At 42.8% G+C, this 25,262-nt stretch overlaps 1 protein-coding gene across 5 annotated transcripts in view; it reads left to right on the top strand.

Moving 5' to 3' along the window:
• The first annotated feature begins 4,270 nt into the window (after positions 1–4,270).
• The window catches only part of ralgapa2 (Ral GTPase activating protein catalytic subunit alpha 2), a 233,553-nt gene continuing 212,561 nt past the window's right edge, over positions 4,271–25,262 (top strand). For all 5 annotated transcript variants that reach the window (XM_079527212.1, XM_079527209.1, XM_079527208.1 and 2 more), the window contains exon 1: positions 4,271–4,570. In XM_079527212.1, coding sequence (XP_079383338.1) covers positions 4,465–4,570 — 106 coding nt within the window. In that variant the 5' untranslated portion in view covers positions 4,271–4,464. The remainder of the gene's footprint in view (positions 4,571–25,262) is intronic.

The following is a 25,262-nucleotide window of genomic DNA, read 5'->3' as shown; positions in this document are numbered from 1 at the left end:
TCGACTTCTAACGACTGACATAGAAACATAGCTTTTTCAGAAAACTGTCAGGATGTAGAAGACATTTTTAGAATCTGATCTCGGGTCAAAATGAACCCCACACCAACATGCAGCATGCTGTACATTCATCCATGCAGCATTGTGCATGCATGTACACTAGCTGCTTGGTGGCAACGGTAGCATGTTTCAGGAGTGCTAGTAGTACTAGTAGACCACAAAGGCCGTGCAGGTAGATCACATGACATGCCCATAAATAATATTTAATTTAAATATAAAAAAATATACATTCTAAAAATGTCTTCTACATCCTGACAGTTTTCTGAAAAAGCTATGTTTCTGTTTCTATGTCGTTTTTCGATTTTTCAAAAATAGCAGACCTACAAGCTCGTAGCCTACATGAGCTTGTAGATCTGCTATTTTTCAATAGCTAAAGCTAGGGCAGCGGTGGCCGAACGGTTTGCGGAGCGGTGTTGATACCGGAAGGTCGCCAGTTCGAATCCCCGGACCGGCACGTTCAAATTACCACCGCTGAAGTGCCCTTGAGCAAGGCATTGAACCCCTACCATGAAATGCTCTATGAGCAGGGTGTGGCTGTAAACAAGCATCTCGAGCTTAGTCCACTTCCCTGGGTAAACAAAGAACTTTGCTTTGCTTTGCTTACATAATGCTAACACCAAAATGGGTTCCCGCCCAAAATGGGTTAAGGTGACTTGATTGATTGACATCTAAAGGGCCTGTCAGCTCAAACCCACAATGCAATGTTTGTTTTCAAGAGTGTTGCTATGCACAAAAACATTGGTAGGATTACAAATTACATACAAAAAAAACCTATTCCATTTCTCCCCCTCTATTTCCCATTCCAAGTGCGTTTGTCTTATATGTAACGCCAGCTCCGCTATTCCAAAGCCCCCCTCAGGTCAGGTCATTTAAACTTTTTTCAGCAATGGTAACATTTGTGGGTAGATCTTGTTGAGCTGGTCATTTTGAAAGTCAAAAAAGTGTGGGCACCCCTGATGTAAATGATGTGCGTCTATTGTAATGGATGAAAAAGGCCTACATAATACCACATAACCACACTGACACAGATGCATCATCCATTCTGTAGTTAGTGTAGTAGGTACAGTAACAGGCATCCTTCACTACTAAATATAAACCCTGCACAGTCAAAACCTGAGTGATAGTTTAACTGAGTGTGTACAAATGGAACCTAATTTACTGTGTTTAATTTTTCCCTTTCTCACCATATAATAGTGTGTGTGTGTGTGTGTGTGTGTGTGTGTGTGTGTGTGTGTGTGTGTGTGTGTGTGTGTGTGTGTGTGTGTGTGTGTGTGTGTGTGTGTGTGTGTGTGTGTGTGTGTGTGTGTGTACACGCACGCACACACCTGTACCAGTTGTCTGCACTCTCCATTGACTATTGATCAGGATAAAAAGGGTGTTTGCTTTCCATCTACTACTGCTGTGTAATAACCACTTTCGAACACCAGGCGGCACTTGGGAGTCACTTTAGTCTTTCTACTCATGTATGATCTTCATTCATGGGTCAGTGAGTCAGGTGGTAGCCTCGGTACCCAGGCTTTCATTTAAGTCAGGTGTATTCTTAGGGTCGTTAATGCTCGTGTTTCTGAGAACTTGTCTTTCTTTACAGAGCAATGAGAGCACAATTAATATAGATTGCGTTGTGCGTGCTTTCTTTTGTGTTAGGGTTAAGGACGGACGGATTGATTGATTTAAGTATTTATTAACAGTTGAGAATTACAGTACATTTCAAGCACAGCTCAATACAAAACTGTTAACTGTGGACGACACCATAAAGCATTGCACGTGTTTACAATAGGGTCCACCATTTGCAATTCATCATAAGTTCACAACATTTAGAGACGTACAAATATATAGCAAAAAAACAGGAAATCGAAATGGCGAAATGCTACTTACTTTGTCCCCGGCAATGTTTTGACCAAATTCCAAGACCATGAATGAAATCATTAAGAGAATAAATGAATAATATGTGTAGACTATCTAGTGTTACCTTTTGTTAATTTTATCAAACGTTTCCAGCGCCTGGGGGTGCACATTGTACCATTGTAAACAAGGGGGCGTTGTCACATGATTCGATCCATCCCTCTCATTGGAGCAGTATACTTCCGTATTTACACATTGGGGAGAGATGCCAAGGCTGGTACAGTGACGTCACAAACAATAGGTCGTTTGCGTCAGAATGCTATTTTTCACTTCTAGCTCTATGGTTTTTCAACATAATGGGGCCTACTTTTGGTGTGTTTATCTTGAAAGGAGATTTGACAGGAACTACTGCTCAGCTTTTTTAATTTGCCACATGCACAGCACCAATTAACCCTTTTAAGACATGCACCTGTCACCATGCACTTAAATGTTCATATAGGCCTAATTTTGTCAGGGAGAAACCATGACAGTTGGGTTTGTATTAAAGTCCTTATTTGTTTACATGGATACGGTATATAATATTTACTTTGTAATAATAGCCTTGTTAACAATAACATACATTCATTAATTTCATTGTGATATCTGTAAGCAGTTTAGAAATGTGTTAATAGTTTAAAGACTACTTATTAAGAACATTAATAAAAGCCGATTTGCTCGTCCACAAATTACATAAATTGTCCATTCATTGTCAATGGGAATTTGTGTAGGACGAAAATACCGACACATATGACGTAAATTATACATTCAGGCTACTACTTGGCCTCACTCCCCGAACCCACCTCACCCCTGCTCACTTTGACAGGCTGGAATGGCTTACGGTTGACATCTTGACGGACAGAGTACAGCATCTTGCAATGGGTCTGCTCCACAAGATTCGATACACCACCAAGATACCCATGTACCTGTCCACACCCACAACACCAGAGGAAGTTCAACAAACCATGTGCAACCCAGATTTGGTACAAACAAGGGACTAAATTAATTTCGCTCCTATGCCACCAAAATGTGGAACGCCCTACCAACTGTCATTAAGACATGCAACTCCCTTGACTCCTTCAAAACCGCTCTCAAAGGGCACCTATGGACGGCTGCAATTTGAAACTGGCTCCCATAAAATCTGAATCCCCCACCCACCCCTTTTTCCTCTCACTGTTTTCCCCCTTATTACCCCCTCTATGATGATTTCCTGTTTTTGGCTATATAGAAGTGTATATTTGTACGTCTCTAAATGTTATGATGAATTAAACAAGGTGGGCCCTCTTGTAAACAAGTGTAAGTGGGCAGCGGTGGCCGGACGGTTTGCGGAGCGGTCTTGATACCGGAAGGTCGCCAGTTCGAATCCCCGGACGGGCACGTTAAAATTACCACCGCTGAAGTGCCCTTGAGCAAGGCATTGAACCCCTACCATGAAATGTTCTATGAGCAGGGTGTGGCTGTAAACAAGCATCTCGAGCTTAGTCCACTTCCCTGGGTAAACAAAGAACTTTGCTAACTTTGCTTTGCTTTATTGGGTCGTCTACTCACAGTTGACAATTTTTGTATTGAATTTTTGTGCTTGAAATGTACTGTAATTCTGCTAATTAACTGTTAATAAATACTCAAATCAATCAATCAATCTTCATTGTCAATGGGAATTTAATGTTTGTGTAGGACAAAATTCTACACTAATCGCTGGGCTAGCGCCCCTCAAAAATAGCCAATCTACACAACGTGATGCATCACAACACATTGTGGGGTGGGTTTGAAAGTGAATTGATGATTATTGATGATTTCTTGAATAGTATATTGTATTTGTCATAATATGTCTTTGATGATGAACTGAAGACAAAGGACCACAATGGAAACAAGCCCCCAGGGATTTTTGTGTCATTCTTTTAACATTATTGTATAACCTCTATGTACCTCTACACTTTTCAAACTGTTTCAAAAGCAATCAACCAATCAATCAATCAATCAATCAATGAAATGTGGTTAATTCCTTGTTGGTTTGATACATATTAATTAACATATGCAAAAGCATTAACAAGAGCTTGTTGTGACCAAAATTAACTACATTGTCATTGTAAGTGCAAAGGCAAACCATCCTAATTGTGCTTTATTTTATTTTTTTAATTTTCCCCTTGAGAATAAATATGATACACTGCAATTCAGGTAAAATGTAGCCTACATCACAAACAACAAAAACAGAAAATAAACGAATAGGACAAATATACAGAAAAACAATACAGTACATGCAATATTTACAATACAACAATGAATCCACGGACTTCCGCACACGAGGGTGACGTCACGGACGCATCCATTCCGTGTGTCACGCTTGTTCAGTAAACATTCACCCTCCTCCTGCATAGATGGTGGTGTCGCTGGCTGGCGAGGAGGAGGAAAGTGTCACACCGCACGGAACAGAAACAGAACAGAACAGAACGGGACCGACCGTTTCATGGTTAAAAAGAAGAAAGGTGTTGTGCTACATTTTGGGGTTTCACCATTGCATTTTACAGCGGAATGTTCACCCGACGGGGACATGGAGACGTCAAGAAATCTACACAGAAAGTTCTGGACCCAAAGAAGGATGTTCTGACGCGCCTGAAGCACCTCCGATCCCTGCTAGGTGAGTGGACATGTCACCGGTGTCTGTGTGACTGCGTGTGTGTGTGTGTAGGGGGGACGGGGGGACGGACGTGCGCGTGTGTGTGTGTGTGTGTGTGTGTGTGTAGTGCTGGTGGTGCTGTTGGTGCACCGGGGAGACGAATATTGCATTCGTAGGAGACCATTTCAAAACCCGGCGGGTGACACACGAGTCGAGTTTTGAAATGGTCTCCTACGAATACAATATTCGCCCCGGAGCCGCTAGCGTTAGCATTAGCAAAAAACACCACCACCAGCAGCACCGCTCGAGCGTCTTTCGATCTGTCTGAAATTCTCTGAATGGAAGCTGCGTCAAGTTAAAGAAGATGAGTTAAAGGAACAGAAATAAGATACAAATATCACCGGATATTGGTCGATTCTGCTTGCTGTCTTTTATTTTTTATTTGCTAATTTGATTTGACATGCATGGAGATTTTATACATACATTTAACAATCACCATCATATACTAATATATATATATATATATGTTTACAATTACTACTAAGATAAACAATCTGAATCTAACACCGTGTTGCATTTAGAACACTTATTGATCAAAATAAGTTAACAATTACATTATCCAAAAGGGATGGTCTTACTTTGAAGTCCTCTAGTCGGAGGTGTGAGTGTTATTTCCCCTGTGTTGACGCATCCATTCTGCGCTGCGTTTAGCACCGCTAGCAGCTTAATTTAAATGATGACTGAACCAACTATAACGACATTAAATGTTATGTTATAATCCATTCATAACGTTACATAATTAACCTGTGTTCACGTTCACTGCTCGATGTGGTCAGAAAATATGAAGTGGCATTGTTTTTCCTACAACAAAGCAGAACAATAATGAACCTGTCATGGTCTCTGGAGCAGGTGTATTCATGCTAGTGCCAACGTTAGCCTGCTGTGACCAACAACAACTAGCTGCTAACGTCTATTCTAGTCTCATTGTTGTCATCTCACGACATTTATTGTATTTGACTATTTCAATAAAAATAACACGAAATATAGACGGCGTAATATAGAATGCAAAACAGTTGTGCAGGGAAGGGGAAGGGGGGGGGGGGGGGTCTTCCTCATGACAACATGCAGAATGAACAGAAGAACCACACAGGTAGAACAAAAAGACAACAATGGAACCCAAAGATAACAGAGAGAGGAGGAGAGTGAGAGTACAAAACACCAGACCAGTGATGTGTAATTGTGGATGTTTGAAGTTAAATTGCATGTCATTAGTTGCGTGTCTAATAACAGACATTGGTCTGTATATAGGATCCAGTTTGACACCTGGTTCTCATGGGTCCTTCGGGGGGTTCCAGAGGGTCCCCAGGAGGAGGCGAGGAGCAGTTTAATTTTGACATTATTTCGCCAGCTAGAAGTTAACCCAATTATAGCATCTATAAGAATGACTACTACGAATCAGATTGATTGATTGATTGATTGAAGAATTTATTAACAGTTTGCAGAATTACAGTACATTTCAAGCACAAACTCAATACAAGGCTGTTAACTGTGAGTGGACGACCCAATTAAGCATTACACTTGTTTCCAACAGGGTCCACCATGTTCAAATCATCAAAACATTTAGAGACGTACAAATAGACACTTCTATAGACAGAACAGGAATTCATCAAAAAAGAATTCATCAAAAAGGAGGTAAAAAGGGAAAAGAAATATATACAGTGAGGGGAAAAAAGGGGGGGGGGCGGGGGGGGGATTCAGATTTTACGGGGGCCAGTTTCGAATTGCAGCCATCCGTAGGTGCCCTTTGAGAGCGGTTTTGAAGGAGTCAAGGGATTCGCATGTCTTAATGACAGTTGGTAGGGCGTTCCACATTTTGGTGGCATAGGAGCGAAAATAATTTAGACCCTTGTTTGTGCCGAATCTGGGTTGTACATGGTTCGTTGCACTCCCTCTGGTGTTGTGGGTGTGGACTTCGTTAACATTAAGGAAGTATCTAGACAGGTACATGGGTATCTTGGTGGTGTATCGAATCTTGTGGACCAGACCCATTGCAAGATGCTGTACTCTGTCGTCGACCCTAAGCCATTCCAGCCTGTCGAAGTGGGCAGGGGTGAGGTGGGTTCGGGGGGCTAGATCAAGTAGGAGCCTGACCAGTTTGTTTTGGGAAGTCTGGAGCCTGGTTTTAAGGGCCTTTGAGGTGCTGTGGTACCAGGAGGTGCATGCATAGTCAAAGAAACCCTGTACAAGGGCTCCTGTTAAGGTCTTCAAGGTGTTTTTGTTGACCAGTGAGGAGATCCTGTAGAGGAATCTTGTTCTATGGTTGACTTTTTTGATTACGTTGGTGGCCATTTTATCACCGGAAAGATTAGCCTCCAGGATGGAACCTAGGTAGGTAATTTCATCTTTACGTGTGATAACATTGTCACCCACTCTAACCGAGAAGCCATTTGCCTTGCTGAGATTACTAATAGAGCCAAAGAGAATGGATTCAGTTTTTCCCAGGTGTAAAGATAGTTTGTTATCAGCGAGCCAGGTGCAGATTCTACCGAGTTCAGAGCTGAGGGCATTTTCAACCTGCAGTTTGTCCCTGTCCGAGACCAGCAGTGCTGAGTCATCTGCGAACAGGAACAAGTTGCAGTCACAGGCTGAAGTCATGTCGTTTACATATATTAGGAACAGTAGAGGCCCTAGTATGCTTCCTTGTGGAACGCCACAGCTCACTGGGAGGGGGGGGGACAGTGTTCCGTTCACTTCCACCATCTGTTCTCTCCCCTCCAGGTAGGATTGCATCCAGCTCACTGATGTGCTATCGAAACCAATTGCTTTTAGCTTGTTAACCAGTATGGAGTGGTTCACGGTGTCAAAAGCCTTTTGGAGGTCCAGCATGACCATGCCGCAGTATTTGCCAGCGTCCACCTCTTGTTTGATGTGGTCGCTCAAATAGAGGAGGCATGTGTCAGTGGAGTGGGATGTTCTGAAGCCAGATTGGAACTCGTACAATAATTTATTAGTGGCAAGATACTTTTCAACCTGTTCATAGACTATTTTTTCCATCACTTTCGAGATGGAACTAAGAATAGAAATAGGGCGGTAGTTGCCGGGGTCTAATTTACTCCCTTTCTTGTGCAAGGGGGTTACTTTGGCCAGTTTGAAATCTTGGGGGACCTGTCCCTGTTTGATGGAGAGGTTTACTATGTGGGTGATGATTGGAGCTATAGAGATGGCTGAGTCTCTGAGAAATTTGGAGGGAATGTTGTCATGGCCTGTGGCCTTGTGGGGTTGGAGGGCACTCAGTTTCTTAATTACCTCATCAGTTGTTACCATAACTAGTTTAAAATCGTCTTTACAAACACCTAGGTTTTTGTAGAAGGTTGTAATGTGCTCTACACCAAAGAGCCCAGAGTGGGAGGGCAGTTTGTTAACCAGAGTTGTTGATATGTTTGTAAAGAAGATATTCAAGTAGTTGGCCACATCAAGGTTGTCAGTGATGAGAGTGTTGTCAGATTTGATGTTTATGTTCGAAAATCTGGTTTTTAGTTTCTGACCATAGCTTAGTGTATTGTTTAGTAGCTTCCAGAGCTCATGAGGATTGTTTTTGTTTTCCTCAGCTTTATCATTAATGAAGTTACTTTTAGCTGATTTGGTCATGGCAGTTACACTGTTTCGTAGTTTGATTCGTTGTGTATTTAGGTTGTTCAAACGAGCTTGGCGAACACTGTCGAAGCGCTTGGCTAGCTTTGACTTGCATTTTAGAACCTCAGAGCATTTTTTGTCTCTGGCTTTCATTGCAGCCAGTATGTCCGAATTCATCCATGGTTCCGAGCGGGTTTTGCCCCTGGTGGTTCTCAAAGGAGCCATGTTGTTCAGTACTGATGTAAATTTGGTTTTGAAGCCAAGCCAAGCTTCTTCGACATGTGTGCATTCAAGCTCATCGGACCAATCCAGACTCTCCAATACTTGGTTAAAGACCTCACTAGAGTAGGTTTTGAGGTCCCTTGATATGACTGTTTTGTGGCAGCCGGTCTTAAGTTTTTGTATTTTGCGGGTACAGAATATCATAAAATGATCACTAAGCCCACATACAATAACCCCTTTCTTGGAGATTCTGGATTTGTCCGAGGACAGAATGAGATCAATGACAGTTTGAGTAGAATCACACACTCTAGTGGGTTGGGTAATTAGCTGACTGACACTATGTAGATCACAGAACTTACTGAATGACTTAAACACAGGTGCTTCCTTTCGTTGCATGTCTGTATTGTAGTCGCCAATCAGGATTTTCTCTACACCTTCCTCCTCAGCTAAGCACCCCTCAAGTATATCATAGAACCCATGTTGGTCAGGCGGTCTGTAGACGGTGCCCACTAATACTGATTTAGCTTTTTTGAAAATTAATTCAACCCACACAGTTTCAATTTCATCATGCTGTAAGTCAGTACGAGTAACATATTCAGTGTCTTTGTGAATATACATACACACGCCACCACCATGCCTGTTTCTGTCGTTTCTGATCAAAGAATAGTTCTCTATTTCAACTTCTGGGTCTTTAGTTGACTCATCAAGTTTGGTTTCAGAGAAGCTAATGATGTTCGCCTTACCGCATTGAAACATATGCCTGATTTCAGCCATTTTGGGTCCAAGGCTGTTGACATTCAGGTGAAAGATATGAAGTCCGTTGGCTCTGACTATGGTGCTTATCTCCTCCATGGCGAAATAGGGGAGCGGAGGGCCATTGTTGTCTGTAGAAGCCGCGGGTTGCCGTGGGGGGAGGGTGGGGGGTGCGTGGGGGTCGTCGTGGGGTGGCGGGAGTGGGGGATGGGGTCCCGAGGGCTCTGGTGGGGCCGATTGAGCCATGGTGTCGACCGGAGAAACAGCAGAAATAGCAGGTAAAGTATCACGGTGTCCGTCTCCAGCCTCGTTGTCCCCCTTGGTTGGATGTGGAGACTCTTCACGCCTGTAGATGGTGGTGTTGTCCGTGTCTTTTGCCTCGACTGCCGCCGATGTAAGATCTGCGTTGGGTCCCCAAGACGGCTCCGTGCCCGTACCTTGAGTTGGCTGTGTGGCCGTGACCGTCTCATGCGTTGTCCTTGCGATGGATCCCCAAGGCGGCTCCGTGCCCGTATCTTGAGTTGGCTGTGTGGCCGTGACCGTCTCATGCGTTGTCCTTGCGATGGATCCCCAAGGCGGCTCCGTGCCCGTATCTTGAGTTGGCTGTGTGGCCGCGACCGTCTCCTTTGTTGTCCTTGCGTCCGTGATCATCAGGCAAGTTTGTTTCTTCGCCTGAAGTCTAGTGATTACAGGACCAGGATTGGGTTGGATGTCTCCTGCCATTAACAAGAATATACAACAGAACAGGCGTCTGTCGATCTTGCCAAGTAGGGGTTTGTTTCTTTTGGTCGGATTGCAGGTTAACAGTGCGTGGATTCCAGCCGCGCCGTGTCCGAGATGTTTACCGGTCGATCCATTGTTGTTGTTGCCGAGGAGATAGAACGTGCTGTGTTCTTCGTTGTTTACGCTGGTGTTGTTCTCGTAATCAATTCTCCTCATATCCACGTGATGGTAGAACCAGGGTGAATTGGAGTAGAAATCCATAATCCACAGGAGTATGAAAAGAAAATGAGCGAGAAAATGCGCTTTTTTGTCAACATTCTGTGACTTGGCGCAGGAGCGAGACGAAACACGTCTGTCCATCTCAACGACCGGATGCGGTATAGTTTTCCCACTCTCTACATTTGAATTCTGTACCTAATCTAATCTATTAAATCAAAACAATTATCTTATGGGGATTCTGGTACGAAACCTTTTCAAATTGGTGTTCATTTCCTAATGTGCATCAGTTTTTTGGGGGCCTTCTTTGATAACACTAAGCATTTTTCTGTCCACATACTGACATTATTTATAACACAATATTATGTTAACAGGAGGTGATAATAACATAGCTAGCACTTGACTTAAAATAAAATGTGACCTTCTCGCCACACCATGGATTTCCTTTGTTTCTTTTACTAGACGAGGAAGTACTATGATTTATGAAATCATAAAACTTGTGCAACTATGACTGTAGCTCTGCCTTTTTTCCCTAATGGATGGAATAATCTAGTCTGCTGATCCGCACAGATCCGTGCTTCACACTTAACTTGTTTGTATTAAATAAGCTGTTTCCGTTCCACTTTACTCTTTATGAATTCAAGAACGCTCGCCCCAAAATACGCTCGCCTCGGGCCAAATTTGACGACCTCGAAACGGTCACCACCAGGTAATGGTATTCCTAAACATGGTATTACCTCAGAAAAACTATACCTAAACCTAACCTTATTCCTAAATGTAACCTCACTAAAACTATGCCTAAACCTGACCTTATTCCTAAACATAAAGTCAGTAAATCTATGCCTAATCCTAATCTTAATCCTAAATGTAGCATCAGGCAAACTATGCCTAAACCTAACTATAATTTATTTCCTAAATGTAACCGCAGTAAAACTATGTCTTACTCTCTACGAATAAGGTTAACCATTCAACCATTCTTTTCATAATAAGTAATAACATCCCTTTTTTGTTTGAGACACACGGACCTCCATTTGATTAAATTTCGTCTCTCGGACCCAATTTTGTTTTATTGTTCAACAGAGAGATAACAGCAATGTATGATAGAAAATAACAATTATTCTACATTGTCCTATGTCTTGTAAATACAATTATTCAGATGTTTAACAATGATCCCCAGGAACCTCCCCTGGACCCCACATTGAGAACCATTGGTGTAGAAGAGAGATTCTTCCTTTAGGGAAACGATAGCTGTACAATAATTTAAGTGTTGTAATCTGGGAGGATTGGGAGGAATGCATTTCTCCAGTCAGTCTCCAGTCAGCCTAAAGGCCTATTCATACGTAGTTTGGATCTTCGGTGGTGAGGTGACCACCGCTTCGGTGGTGAGGTGACCACCGAAGCGGTGTTTTGGATGTCGCCAATGTTGTTGTTGGATGAGGGGTGGTGAGTAAAAACAGAGAGAAGGGCTGGGGAGAGCGGTGGTTTGCTCTTCACCGCGGCTCAGTGACGTCATGTTGTAGTTTCGGTGGTCACCTCACCACCGAAAATCCAGACTATGAATTATGAAAGAGCCTTTAGTCATTAGCACAAACATTTCTTCTGTTCCAATTAAAAAATGCATGGCATCTTTCTGTGAGAGATAATATCACTTTGGTTGGTCGTTGAACCAGCACCAATGTGACTGCACAATGAGTAAAACCTACATTGATTTCTGAGAGCATAATCTGATACGTTAGCCGTAGACCAGCATTTCATGATACATTCCACCAGAATACAAAAAAAAAACCATTTACATGTCAGTTATGTGCATTTCTAGGCGCACAATCCGCACATAAAGCAGCGCTAGGTATATGCAGTTGCAGTCACACAAATGTAGCTTCACACTCACATTTTATAAACAGAACATGCAGCCAATATTAACCCATTATGGGCGGGAAGTCGGGAACCCCTTTTGGTGTTCTAACCCTTCTGGACAGGAACCCCTCTTAGGGTTCTGTACAGTATGTACAGTATTCAAAAATGTAAAAATGTTGCTGCTATATAAATATTAAGTTTTTCAGAAAACTTTAGAAGGATTTAGAAGCGTTTTTAGAATTGGCCTCAGTCCAAAATGGGTAAAACACCCAGGCACCTATTACTGCTGTCTGTCGGTTGGCTTAACAAAAGCCCTCAAATTCAGTACATAGCAGAGAATGTTCCCATTCAACATAAAGTTTTACTTTCACTTCTTATGCAATATGAGTGCATAATCACTTGTGTAATTCTGCTGCCCCTGAATTGCCTCTTACTGGGATCAATAGATGTTTAACCACATGAACCCTTGCATCCCTATTCTGGGGCACAAACGGCAGATGTACAAAGCTGTCAAGCTCACAAAGTGTCACAACGCTTGTAGATTAGGCTATTTCTGGCAAATAGATTTGATGCAGAGCAATACTAGCTAAGTATAGAGGCAGGGCTTTACATTAAGGCTTGTCCTGTTGTCCGGGACAACTAATACATCGACGAGTGCATTCAAATTGTACTTGTCCATTAGACAAGTGACTCTTGGTTACATGGTTTCTGTATTTGGAATACATGAAATGTATGTAAGATCAGACATTCTAGGGCTATTGACTTGTAAACTGAGAATATTCATCTAATATTCAAACATGTATTATTCACCAAAACCAACTTACAGTTAGTTGATTTAAAATGTATTTGTGTGTGCTTGTGCTCCGGACAAGTGACTTTGTGTCCGGACAAGTGAATGGGAAATGTTAATGTCAAGCCCCGAGAGGCCTGGGGGACCACGGTCAACAACGTATACAGCGTTTAAATGGTTAAGCTACCATGCTTGTTTGTGTAGGAAGTCTACACTGCTTCTTTCTGCTCTCATGGCACAGATTAAACGTTAAGACAGCCGAGTAGGAGGAGGTCAATATGTAGCTGTAACAGTCTGTTTCTCGGCTGTGTTTTTCTTGCCCTTATGTGGGTCTTCCAGATAAGGATAGCGTGTTTGTCCAGTAGCTGATAGCGGCCGGGGGCCAACATGTAGTACGTGCCACCCCCCACCCCACCCCAACCCCCCCCCCCCCCCCCCCCCACCCCACCCCACCCCACCCCACCCGCCTCCTCATATTGCAGTGCTCTGCTCTCCTCTCAGTCGAGGAAGTATTTCCTCTCGGTGCTCCTGGTTCCTGTGTGGACAGGAAGCGCTGATGAGTGATGGGGTGCAGTGGACAACAGGCATTGGAAGGGACAGACAGAGAGATGGCCCCTCTCTCTTTTTTTTTATTACCCGCGGTTCTGGGTGCAGTTGTAAATCAAGCCACCGCAAGTGGGAAAAAAAGGTGTTCTTTTAAACAATACAGCCAGGATAACCTTTTAGCTGCGATGAGATCATAACATGAAGTAGTGACTGGCTATAGGCCAGGCTAAATTTATGCTCAAATATAGGCTAGTAGCTCAAGGATAGACATTGATAGTTAATGTGTATTTCACAGACTCTATTGTCCTCTGCACAACCCAAATGTAACTGCATTTGGCTGGTGTGAGTGTGAGTCTCCCACACTTAAGTTAAATGCTGCAATTATTTAAAGTATCATTAGTATGTCAATAAAATATACTATAACTGGTACATCCACAGGTGGTCTCGAAGATAGACCGACTGACAACTTAGCCTTTTTTTCTGAAGCTCATTAATAGCCCAATATCTCCCCAGGCCAAGCAAGGATTCCGTCTTGCATGAATGGTAGATTTTTGTCTCCCATTCGGGGAAACCCAGGTGTTGTTTTAGCTGCAATGAATCTGCTGCTCTCTATCGTGAGAGGAGATAAACTTTACAATTGCAGCTTTGAACACCTGTTGGTGGTTTTGTGTGCAGTGTCATCCCAGGCAGCATCCTGGCAACTCATTGTATAATCAATGTGAGGAAGGAAAACCGAACTGCCTTTCACATTGAGTTACTTATAGTATCCGTGGTGCAGTTTCAACAATGTTTCTGTTTTGCTTTTTTCTGCTTCTTGTGGGCTAGAGAGAGTGAGGGCTTCTCTCTGCATGTTAATGTTCCTGGACATGCCTGGCTGGATTTGGCTGAGGCTGTTAATTACAGGAGCTGGGCAGGCAGACCACCTGATCACACACTGGCTCTCTCTCTCTCTCTCACACTGGATGCACAAATGGCTATTCCTAAGACTCTTGTTTACAGTATCTCCCCAAACTCATTCTGCATTCGTTCACCGTTGCATGACACTGCCCCAGTTTCTGAGGAAGTCAGCCTGAAGGTAACAGTGGAACCTAAACATCAGCATTTATGTCCAAAAATCCCCTCCCCCCTCCAACATGTCCACAGGATAAAAAAAACTAGCCAAATGCAAGAAGACAGTAGGCTACTGTAGGGTCCAGGCTGTTTGTTTTTATACAGGTGCTCATAACAAAAGTACGCCGTGGGCTTAACTTGGAACTGTTGATCACATGCATTTGGAACAAAGGTAAACAATTTGTGTGTGTTTTGGTGATAACAGTCCGCCATGTGCAATTGTGCATGTTTGTGTGTGTGGGTGTCGGCGTTTGTGTTAGAGATTTGGAAGATTAAGCGAGAGGAGGATTGAGGCTCCAGCTTTGCACTCTAGTGTTTGTGGAGAGCGTGCATTTAAGTGGGTGACCTCCTCTTGTTTTTTTTTGTGGGCCCACAAAGTGACGCCGAGGTCAGGGGTCACACGCGTACGGTCCCAGCTGTTTATGCGGGGAAACCGTGAGGTGAAACGTCGGACTGACAAAGAACGCCACGTCGTAACTCGGAAGGCCTCTCTCACTCAAGGAGGTCCTCCGCCGCCGCGGCTCAAGTAAGGGCTGAGATCTCTCGACGTCTGATCTCATCTCCTTGAAAGCACTCAGGCTAACGCTGTAGATAACTGCAACCTCTTATGGTCTCTTGACCCCTACACTGGGGGAGGCTCGCTGTTCACACTTCAACTGTAACTCAGTGTACCAACTAACTACCACAAACACAAAACTACTGTGAATAGACCCTTTATTGTTGAGTTCTTAATCTTCAGGGGCTTGTCTTTATTTATTTATTTTACTACGGGGCAAATAAAATTAGAATCTCAAAGTGCGCCACTGTTGTGGCATTAACCAGTGATGTAAATGTTTTATGAGTCCCACTTCAACAACGTTAGGAGTCATATTTTGCCATTATGTTCATGTAGAAAACAGAAGAAGAAATTATTATTATAACTAAAGCTAGCAAAATAAACTAGAATAAAAAAACAGTAGGCTACAGTAGTGCATCCCGTGGATGCAGAGGTCGTTGTTTTATTGCATCACTTAACTATAAACTTTTTGGGATGCAAAATGCACCCTATTTTAATCTCAGAGTTATATTATATTTGGGTTTGATAATGCACACACATCCCAAGATTATTTGTTGAATGATTTAAGAAGTTAGCGATCATAAATTAGTTTACTGTATGCACCACCACCCCTAACTAGCCTTTTGGTATACTGTAGGTGCAGCAGACACAAACTAAAACATTTTTTAAAAACTCTTCATGAAAGCACAGTGTTTTGTTTTTCTCTGCGCTGCAAGGTTGCATGTAGGTTACATGTCAAGTGGTTGAAAACCATTTTCAAATCTCCTCTACTAACGAATGTCCACTGGAAGCTTGTGAGCGCTTTGCACAGTAGCAATGCTAGTAATGAGAAGCTAGAAATGTGAGCTCAGTCGGTAGAGTGCATATCTCCCCCAGGAGGGCCAGGAGACCCCCCTCCATCCTTCTGTCTGTCTGGCCCATGTGAGGAGATTGTTTCGGGGTTGTGTGTGTTGTGTTTTAATGGGCACAGTGCAATGGGGGGAGGGATATGATAAAGGGTAGACTGTAGACTGTGCAACCAGGCCAGGTCAGACAGATCTTTGGACAATGAACACATTGAAAAGTAGTGTGGCACGTTGACAAACATGATGATAGAAATGTTATATAGCCTCTCCCAGCTCCACTGTCTCAATAGATCCTGCTGCAGGTCGTCATTCTGGATGGATAGTTTTCTGTCATTTTACTACTGTACTGTATGTTCTGTGTAAGTGTGACGTGGGTCAATTATGTTTGTATCACTGGGCGATTTGAATGAGTGACGCTGATAGTCTATAAGCAGAGTCCACATACAGTCTACTGCCTGTATTTGTGCCTTTTAAAAAGCAACTTGTGACATGGCTCAGTTTCAATGCGGCGTCATTCAATTATCAATTTGTCAACAAGCTTTCAGGACACCAATTATGTTGTCATGTTGCATGAGAAATTGACGGTTTAAAAAAATCACATCAAAAGTTTGGGAACCACTTAGTGCTGCATTCAATTAATCAATATGGCAATATATCGATCGAACATCCGGGCGATAGGTGAAACCTACCTCTGTTTAACCGTTATCAAAGTTGCAATGCACTCCCTTCCCAGACCCCTTGTTAGGATGTTTAGACATTTTATTTTCATTTAAAGATCTCTGTGGGCCTGAAAGTGTTTTATTGCATTTGTGCAACATGGTCATTATTTTGAATAAACGTATAGTCGATATATATATATATAGATATACTAGAATTTCGCGGGCCTTCGGCCCGCTCATCCCAGAGTTGCGTTGCCCCGCGTTGCGATACAGAAGTCCACAGATACAGAATTCCACAGTGACAGGCGTTTTATGCAGCTGTTTTGTGTGGCAGCGCGTGCGCGTGCGCGCGTGTAGTGTTGTTGTTCTTATCCATAACAATAAATGGATCAAATATGCTCTATATTAGTTATGTATAGATTTAAAGCAGTGGCTGTCAAAGGTGTGATCCAGGGACCCTCATGGTTCCTTGAGGGGGTTCCAAATGGACCCATTATAGGTCTGTAACTCTGAGAGTGTAGAAATGGAACCAAGTGGACCCTACAGGTCTGTAACTGTGAGAGTGTACAAATGGAACCAAATGGACTCTTTTATAACGTTTAACTGTGATACTGTACAAATGGAATCAAATGGGACTCTTATGGGTCCATTTGGTTTTACTCTCAGAGTTATGGGGGTCCTTGAAATTGAAAAGGTTGAGAACCTGTATGCAATGGCTTATGTCTTGTAAAAAGAGAGACCAGCCTATTCTCCAAACCATCATATCTTATGCTTTGCTAGGTTGTACAAATTAATATTGGGTCAATATAATGTGCAGGACTCACGTGTGTGCTCTCTGTCTCTCTCGCTCTCTTCTCTCTCCTCCGTCTCTGGGGTGGGGGGGGGGGGGGGGGGATTAGTTGCGCTGCCTGCGACAGTGCTATACTTCTCCAGCAGCGGTGCAGAACCGAGAGAGTGACACATTCTTGTGGATGTAAACTGCGCAAGTTGTAGCTTTAAAGTTCGGATTGTGTAGTCGCACCGGTGGTACAAAGTGAATGGTACAACTCGCACGGTGATGTTGTAAGGCGCAAATGCGAGTACCTAGTCGCACTGTCGAGCCCTGTGTAGTGTAGTGGCATTTTCGCTGCATCGCGAGTCGATCCAAATTCCCCCCCGCGCACGCACGCACGCACACAGACACACACACACACACTGTACGTAGCTGTGTGTTGTTGCAGCGCGCGCGTGTGCGTGTAGTGTCCATATATGCGCGTCGGTTTGTCCCGCTTGTACCACGCCAGGTTTGCACAGTGCGCTCAGTGCGATATTTCCGAACGTGGGCGTTGTGTGTGTGTGTGGGTGTGTGTGTGTGTGGCTGGCTGTGTTTTGTTGCGTGGGGATCGCCATGTGAGGGGGCTAGCCAATAAGGGCCCTGTGTTGCATGTGGAGAATGGTGTAGGTTAGTGTGTGTGGTGTAGCCGAACGGGGTGGTGATAACATGAGGGGGATGTAGCACAGCAATCGGTGACCCCTGCATTAAGCTGTGTTGCTCCCAAGATGCAGTGCAAATGCGTGTTGTAGCAACCGTAGCCAATGGGAAAACAGGATGCAGTGTTGCCAGGTCCGCGAATTGTAAGCGAGTTGTAAGTAGCGTGTTGAATGGCATTTTTTCTGGGCTAGTTTTCATAGACCTGGCAACAAATTAGGCGGGGGTGTCGGTGCTTGTGGCGTGTTTGTGTTTATTATTGATATAGATGTTGTTTGTGAGTGTGGACGGGAGGCGGCTGTAGTGGCAGTGCAATGACAGTTTTTACGCGGGTGTTGTTGATTGTGGGCGTGCGGCGCGACATGAGGAGATAGCCGTGGATCGACGCGGAGGGTAAGGCTGTGTCGTGTTAGTGTGTTGTTGCAGTGTGTGTTGCAGCGTGTTGCAGCGTGTCAGTGACGTAGTAGCTGGTGCCTTTTGTTCCTGTGCGTGCTTTTGGGGACATGTTTTCAATTGTAAAATAGGATAGCGTATCGTGGCCTCTGTATCGTGATACATATCTGTTGTGAGATTGAAAGCAATATCCACCACTAGAACCACTGCACTAGTGCAGGGGTTCTCAACCCGTGGGTCGCGACCCCTCGGGGGGTCGCCAAATTATTTTAGGGGGTCCCCACATTATTTTCAAAAAAAAAAAAAAAAAAAGATTTATTTTTAAATTTTATTTTCACGAATTTTCAAAAATAGCTAAATTATAACAATGCTTAAAACACCAAAAGGGGTTCCCGCCCAAAATGGTTTAAGGTTATTGTAGCAGTCAATTTATTTTGGGGGTCGGGGGGGGGGGGGCGGGGCGGGGGTCCCGAGACATTGCCAAAGCATTTCCGGGGGTCCCCGGCCAAAAACGTTGAGAACCCCTGCACTAGTGCGTGTGTGCCAATGGGAAACGGTGCCATGCCTTGCCATGCTGGTATGTGAACGCTGTGCAGTATGCAGTCACAAAAATGTAACTCTGTGCGTACATGCCTAGTGAGTGGACTCCCTCGCTGACACAGACACACAGCCTGGGCAAATGCAATATCTCTGGCCTGGTGGAGATAACGTGGTCAGCTACTGTTCTAACGATAGAGGAACAGTTATTACATAGACGTCACATCACACCAGGCCATCAGTTCTCCTCACACGGTATATATCAGCCAGACAGAATTTCACTGTATGACTATTCACTAGAGGTTTGTCACTCACAGTCTTATCCGTGTCACATCAAAGAGTCATACTGGGAAAAATGCCTGATAAAACTCTTGTTTATTAGAAAAACTGCCGTCTGCCAGATTTGCGGAAAGAGATGGAGAACAAAGATGTTCTTTGAATCTCCCCGTATGTCTCTATCTTTCACTCTAAAAGTAAAGCAAGCCTGTGCTGAATTTACATTCCATTTGCATCAGCGTCTGATCACCTGTTTTCCTTTAGTGTTTCTGACATATGTCTGTGTGTGTGACTGTGACATTCCCACTTCCCAGTATGAAAGAAATAGCCAGCACTCCAAAAGTCCTTCTGGTACTTTAAATGAATATACTCTGATACTCACACACAGTCACAGCATACACGGATGCGTTTTGGGCTTTGAGCCTTCCTCAGTGTTTATGACTGACATTCCCACCATTGTAAAGCACCTCTGAAGAGGCTATGTTTGATGGCAGATTAGCTGTGTCCAGGCGTAGGCTATCTGATCATTCTGTTCATTCATACACCGTTCGCTAGATCCAGAGTGTTAATTTAACTTTGAGAGTACCAATAAACAGCAAAGGAGTGAACAAATCACTCGTTTACTGTGTCCCTACATGACTTATGTACATGACTTATTTATTATCGAATCGCCTTCCGAGCCCTGGAATATCAAGACAGAAGGCACACACTTCAAAATACTGTCGGTTACTGTTGGTTCCCCAAATTAATTGTAATTTAATCAATTATATGAAGTTCAACTACTGAAGTTCAACTACTACTAATAATGAACACTAAGATTCAAAATGAACATATTTCATTGAAGACGTGGATTTGTTCTGCCAATTACTTAACTAATATTTCAAGATTGGTTATTAGACTATTTCAAGATTGGTTATTAGACTGTGTCTCGTTTAGCTTCTTTTTTAGATCAAAGCACGTCGAGCTCGAGCAGGAAGGACAACGCATTCAATGTGTATCCGGTTATCTGCTCTGTGACATGTGGCATTATCAAAGACGTGGCCCCGGGCTGTGATCTTGCTAATTGATATTGAACATGTGTGTTTGCTGCAGAGGTTAAGTGATACTAGACAGCCATTAGCGTGACTCTGTGTCTCATGTTTCTGAGGAGAAGAATGACAGCTTGTATCGTTGAGGTCCTGACTGCTGTGTGCATCTCTGCTCCTTCCAGGAGCAGGCGATGAACGCAGAGAATGAGAGCTTTATATCTTTAAAATAAATTGTTAGAGAAGGGGTTCTTCAGTGTTTTTCAGGCCAAGGAACCCTCAGCTGAGAGAGAGAGATGAACCCGGGAACCCGACTACTACATATTGTATTTAAAATAATTGTGTTGATGACTAAACCTTTTCATACATGGTTTCATAAACTTGTTTGACAGCACTATCATCAGTATTGTGGAACGTTGTGTTGCATTCATAATACCTAACCCTAAAAATAATGATTATAAAAGTGAGGGATTTACCCATGGCTGGGTCCATAAAGTGTGGCCTTTACCTGGTTTTAACACATTTTTATACTGAAACTTAACCCATTTAGGCCTGAGTTTTCTGAAAAACTATAAAAAATATTTATATAGCAGCATCAACATTTTTACATTTTTGAAAACTGTACATACTGTACAGAACCCAAAAATGGGTTCCCGGCCTGAGGGGGTAAACACCAAAACCCCGAATGGGTCAAAAAATAAATTGTGAAAATAGCTGATCTACAAGCAGCTCAAAAACACATTTTGAGTTTGAGCCAATTTACAATTTAGCTCTTAATCCAGAGCGATTTATAGTAAGCAAGAACAGAAAACAATACAGTACAGTAATACATCAAATACATAAAGCCCATTCACAAAGCCTGCCGCGCACCATTGGGTCTAATGGTTTTGGCTGAGTCATACTATTTCTTGTTGTTCTAGAAATGTCTTTCAGAGGGTTTTGGTTATGGGAGGAGGCCGTGTCTAACGGTCAGTTAGTCGTGTTAATCCTGCTGGTGAGGTGGCATCATCCTCATGGGTGGCACTTCCTCTGATACCCACATGTTATACTTTAGCTATTGAAAAATAGCAGAACTACAACTACATTTTATTCATCAAATTATTTTTGAAAAATGTTTGAATGTTGTTTTCAACTCATGAAAACGTTTTGAATATTCTGTGGAAATCTTTAGAAAAGATGTTAAAATAATATGACAAAATGAAGGAAGGCAACAAAAAACAAGGGCATATTCACTCTCCGGCGCCGCCCCCAACAAATGGGTCTTGACTGACTTTATTTTAGGAAACGGTGTGTTACTTAAAATAGTAGGTACAGTAGGCTATGTTGTGGATGTCGCAGTACACAAACAGAAACGGATGACTATTTTCCGTTTGTTCTCAACTAAGCTACTGTATATAATGTACCGGTCTTCACTCAGTCTATTAATGCAGAGTCAGCAGAGACCTGAATGAATGGAGGTGGTGTAGCAATGGTGACGTTAGAAAATGAAACGACATGAGATGTTGATACATGTTTCTGTTTCTGCAGTATGCAACTCCTTGGTTGATTGTTTTTAACCACGTCACGAACCCAGGTCTGTAACTCGAGAGTGTACAGATGGAACCAAATGGACCCGTACGGGTCCATTTGTACACTCTGAGTTAGGGAGGTGCTTGAAATGTAAACGTTTGAGGACCACTGATGGGGAACAAAAAAACAACAGTAGTGCTGAAGCATTCAAAATACAAAGTTATTGAGTACTGTGAATGTCATAATTATCACGTGATAAATGATGATATGGTGTTTTGGAATGGCATAGTCTGACTGTCATACTCGCCGATACCGAATACTAGGAGTTTAGGAAGTATCACTATTGGAACAACTCTAGTGTGTACATTATTACAGTGTCACACAAAAGTATCAAAAGTAGCAGATCTACAAGCTCGAAACGCAGCGAAAAACGCCGTCGCAAAGCGATCTTGTAGATCTGCTACTTAACAATACTCTGCCACACATCTCTGCCGGCGGGCAGCAGGTTAATTATGTTCTCACCCAAAGCTCAGTCATGCAGACAGCTAGCTGATACTGATAGAAATGGAACTGGTTGGATTAACCCATTTAGGCCTGACGTCGAAATTAAAAAAAAATATGAAATAAATATTTTCACGATTTTTCAAAAATAGCAGACCTACAAGCTCGTAGCGCGCCACTCGGTGGCGCGCTATGAGCTTGTAGATCTGCTATTTTTCAATAGCTAAATTATAACATAATGTTTAAAACACAAAGGGGTTAATGTTGTATGACTGGTAAATTACTCCTTTGATTTCATCCTGAATTTAGATCACCACCAGGATACCAGTTGAATAATTTTACACTGCAGTGGTTCCCAAACTTTATTAGCCTGTGACCCCAAAAGAGACATTCGACGTTTGCCCGGGACCCCAAACTAGTGAAAATACCAGATCTACAAACTGAGTCAAGTTGCTTCGCGCCACGTTGTGAGCATGTTGTAGATCGGCTATTTTCACTACTTCTTTGTATTATTCTTTATTTAAATAATGTCTTATATGTATTTGTTTGTTTTAAAATGTAAAGGGAGAGGAAAGTCGAGTCGTGACTCATAAATATTGGCCCGACCCACTGTTTGGGAAACAGTAATTTACAGTATGCCCCCCCCCCCCCCCCTCCCCCCTCCCTCTTTACTTTGGACTTGCTTTGCTTTGGACTTCAGACAATAGGGGGGTAACGAAAATGCTTAGTTTAATTTCACATGGCCTATTTTATGCCCTTCTTTTCAGTGTTTGGGGAGGTTTCTTTCCCAAGGAAATACTGACATGAAAGTGAAGCTTGTCCGCCTTGGCAGTGGTAAAAAAAAAGAAGAGAAGTTTGATAATCGTTGCGAGGCAGACTGGAGATATAATAAAGGCTTTTTAAGCCTTTTTTATTTTAATTTTTTATAAGCCTATTTAGTTTTGTTCATTGTTACGTAAGCATTGAGTCGCACGTCGAGGATGACGACGCCTCTGTCCATTTGGTATTTCAACTCCAGGGGAGAGTTTGGCAATCTGTCTGTAAAATTTCAGCATCTCATCTTATTGCTCAAGGTATTTTCTTTTTCCTTCCCCGTGTGCATACAGTACTCCACATGAAAGCCAACAACAAAACCGGTCTGTCCAGTTACACTGGTTACTTGGACGCTAAGTTAGATGTGCAGTGCAGGTTGTTACAGCAATCGGATTTGAGCCCCATGTTTACATTCTATCGCATAGCCTTTTGCAGCATGTCCAAGGTCCTGCCGGTCAGCTGTGGTCTTATCCGTTTTAACCAGCAGTGTATACTTGACAGGAGTCCCCCAGGGATCTGTTCTAGGCTCCCTCCTGTTTTCCCTCTACACCAGTGGTTCTCAAAGTCTCCCCCCCCCCAAGGACAAATTACACCTTGGAGGGGGTTCCAGGGGGTCCCCAGCAAAAATAGAATCACAATCACTTCAACCACTTTACCCATGTTGGCTAAAAAATAAATAAAATAAATGCAGATATAAAACCTCACAGTGCGTCACTTTGTGCCGCGCTGCGAGTTTCTACGTCTTCTATTTTTAAAGATTTCTGAAAATATAATTTATTTTTTAACATCAATTTGGCACAACATTTTCAGATGGCAGTCTGCGGCCAAATACATACTGTACAATTTGGGGGCCCTCGACTTGGAAATAGTACGATTCTACAAATGCCCGACGCATGTTGAGCTTTGTAGATCTTTTAATGTGTTAATGTAGATTCGACGCAAGCTTGAGCCTTCATTTTGGAAACCGCGTCAGTGTGGTGACTCTAGTAGTCTGTACTCTGTACAAGCCTGCTTTAAGCTCCATCCAAATACACACTGAGGGTTTATAGCGTAATCCAGGGGTGGGCAACTGGCGGCCCGGGGGCCACATGCGGCCCCCACCTTCACTTAATGTGGCCCTTAGGTTAATGTCAGAATACTGATATAATATTGGTTTCAGCCGTTACAATTCCACAACATGCAAACATGACCCGCTGTAATTACTTCAGTCTAAATCAGTAGCTCAATGCTTCAACACATGTATAATTAAAGGCATTTGAAATTACATAAAAATGTTAATTTTCAGGATTCCAATTCAAAAACAGCAAAAAATAATTCAAGATTTAAATTCGAATATAGCCGATCTACAAATATAGCCGATCTACAAGCTCAAAACGCGTCGCGCTGCGACGCGTTTTGAGCTTGTAGATCGGCTATTTTTGCTACGACAGTAATATATGGCCCTAGGGAGTGAGTGTGGAAATATAGTGGCCCTCTCCATCATCAAAGTTGCCCAGCCCTGGCGTAATCCTTTGAATGTGCTAAAAAAGAAAACGACTAATTGGGGAATGCATGCATGCATGGATGCTAGGCGCAGGTTGTGTTTGAGTGTTTTACTACTTGCTATGTGATGCCCTGGCTGGTTCGCCACATAACGCCACAGGCTATTTGCTAACTGCTTGTCACTCTGGGTTACTAAAAAGCATAAATTATGCAAGGGCCTTAATATCATCGAGGGGGGACCCTATAAAGTCACACACTTTCCACTGTGGTGCTCCTTGATTGAGAGACAGTTACCAGTCGACAGCTGCCTGTCATTGAGCTGCCACGATTAGCCACTGTTTTATCTCTGAGCTCAGAGTAGGGCTGTCACGGTTACAAAGTTTAAGTTGACGACTAATTGTCACACAAAATTTTGCGATTAATGGTGATTAATTTGCCTTTTAGGCATAATCGTAATAAAATACATTGCACAGGTCAGATAATAATTCAAATAACTGAAATATACAATTTGTTTTACTGATATTTCATAATTTTATACTATTAAAGTAAAATAAATAAATACACGGTAATAGCTGATCTACAAGCTTTGTGATGCGGTGTACGCTTGTAGATCTGCTATTTCTGCTTTTATTTTTTGGAAAGATGAAAATCTTTCAACATGGAAACACGACAATTATGCACAAATAATTGCGATCATCTCAAATAATTGCAATTAAGGCGATTATGTCCTAATTGTGACAGGCCTTCAGCCAGTGCCACTGTACTGTGCACAACTCCCTGCAGCGCTGTGTACAGACATGAT

Source organism: Electrona antarctica (assembly GCF_951216825.1).
Source record: "Electrona antarctica genome assembly, chromosome: 18".
NCBI classification, from domain to species: Eukaryota; Metazoa; Chordata; class Actinopteri; order Myctophiformes; family Myctophidae; genus Electrona; species Electrona antarctica.
The sequence above is the reverse complement of the archived record's forward strand: the minus strand, read 5'-3'. Positions and strand labels throughout refer to the sequence as shown.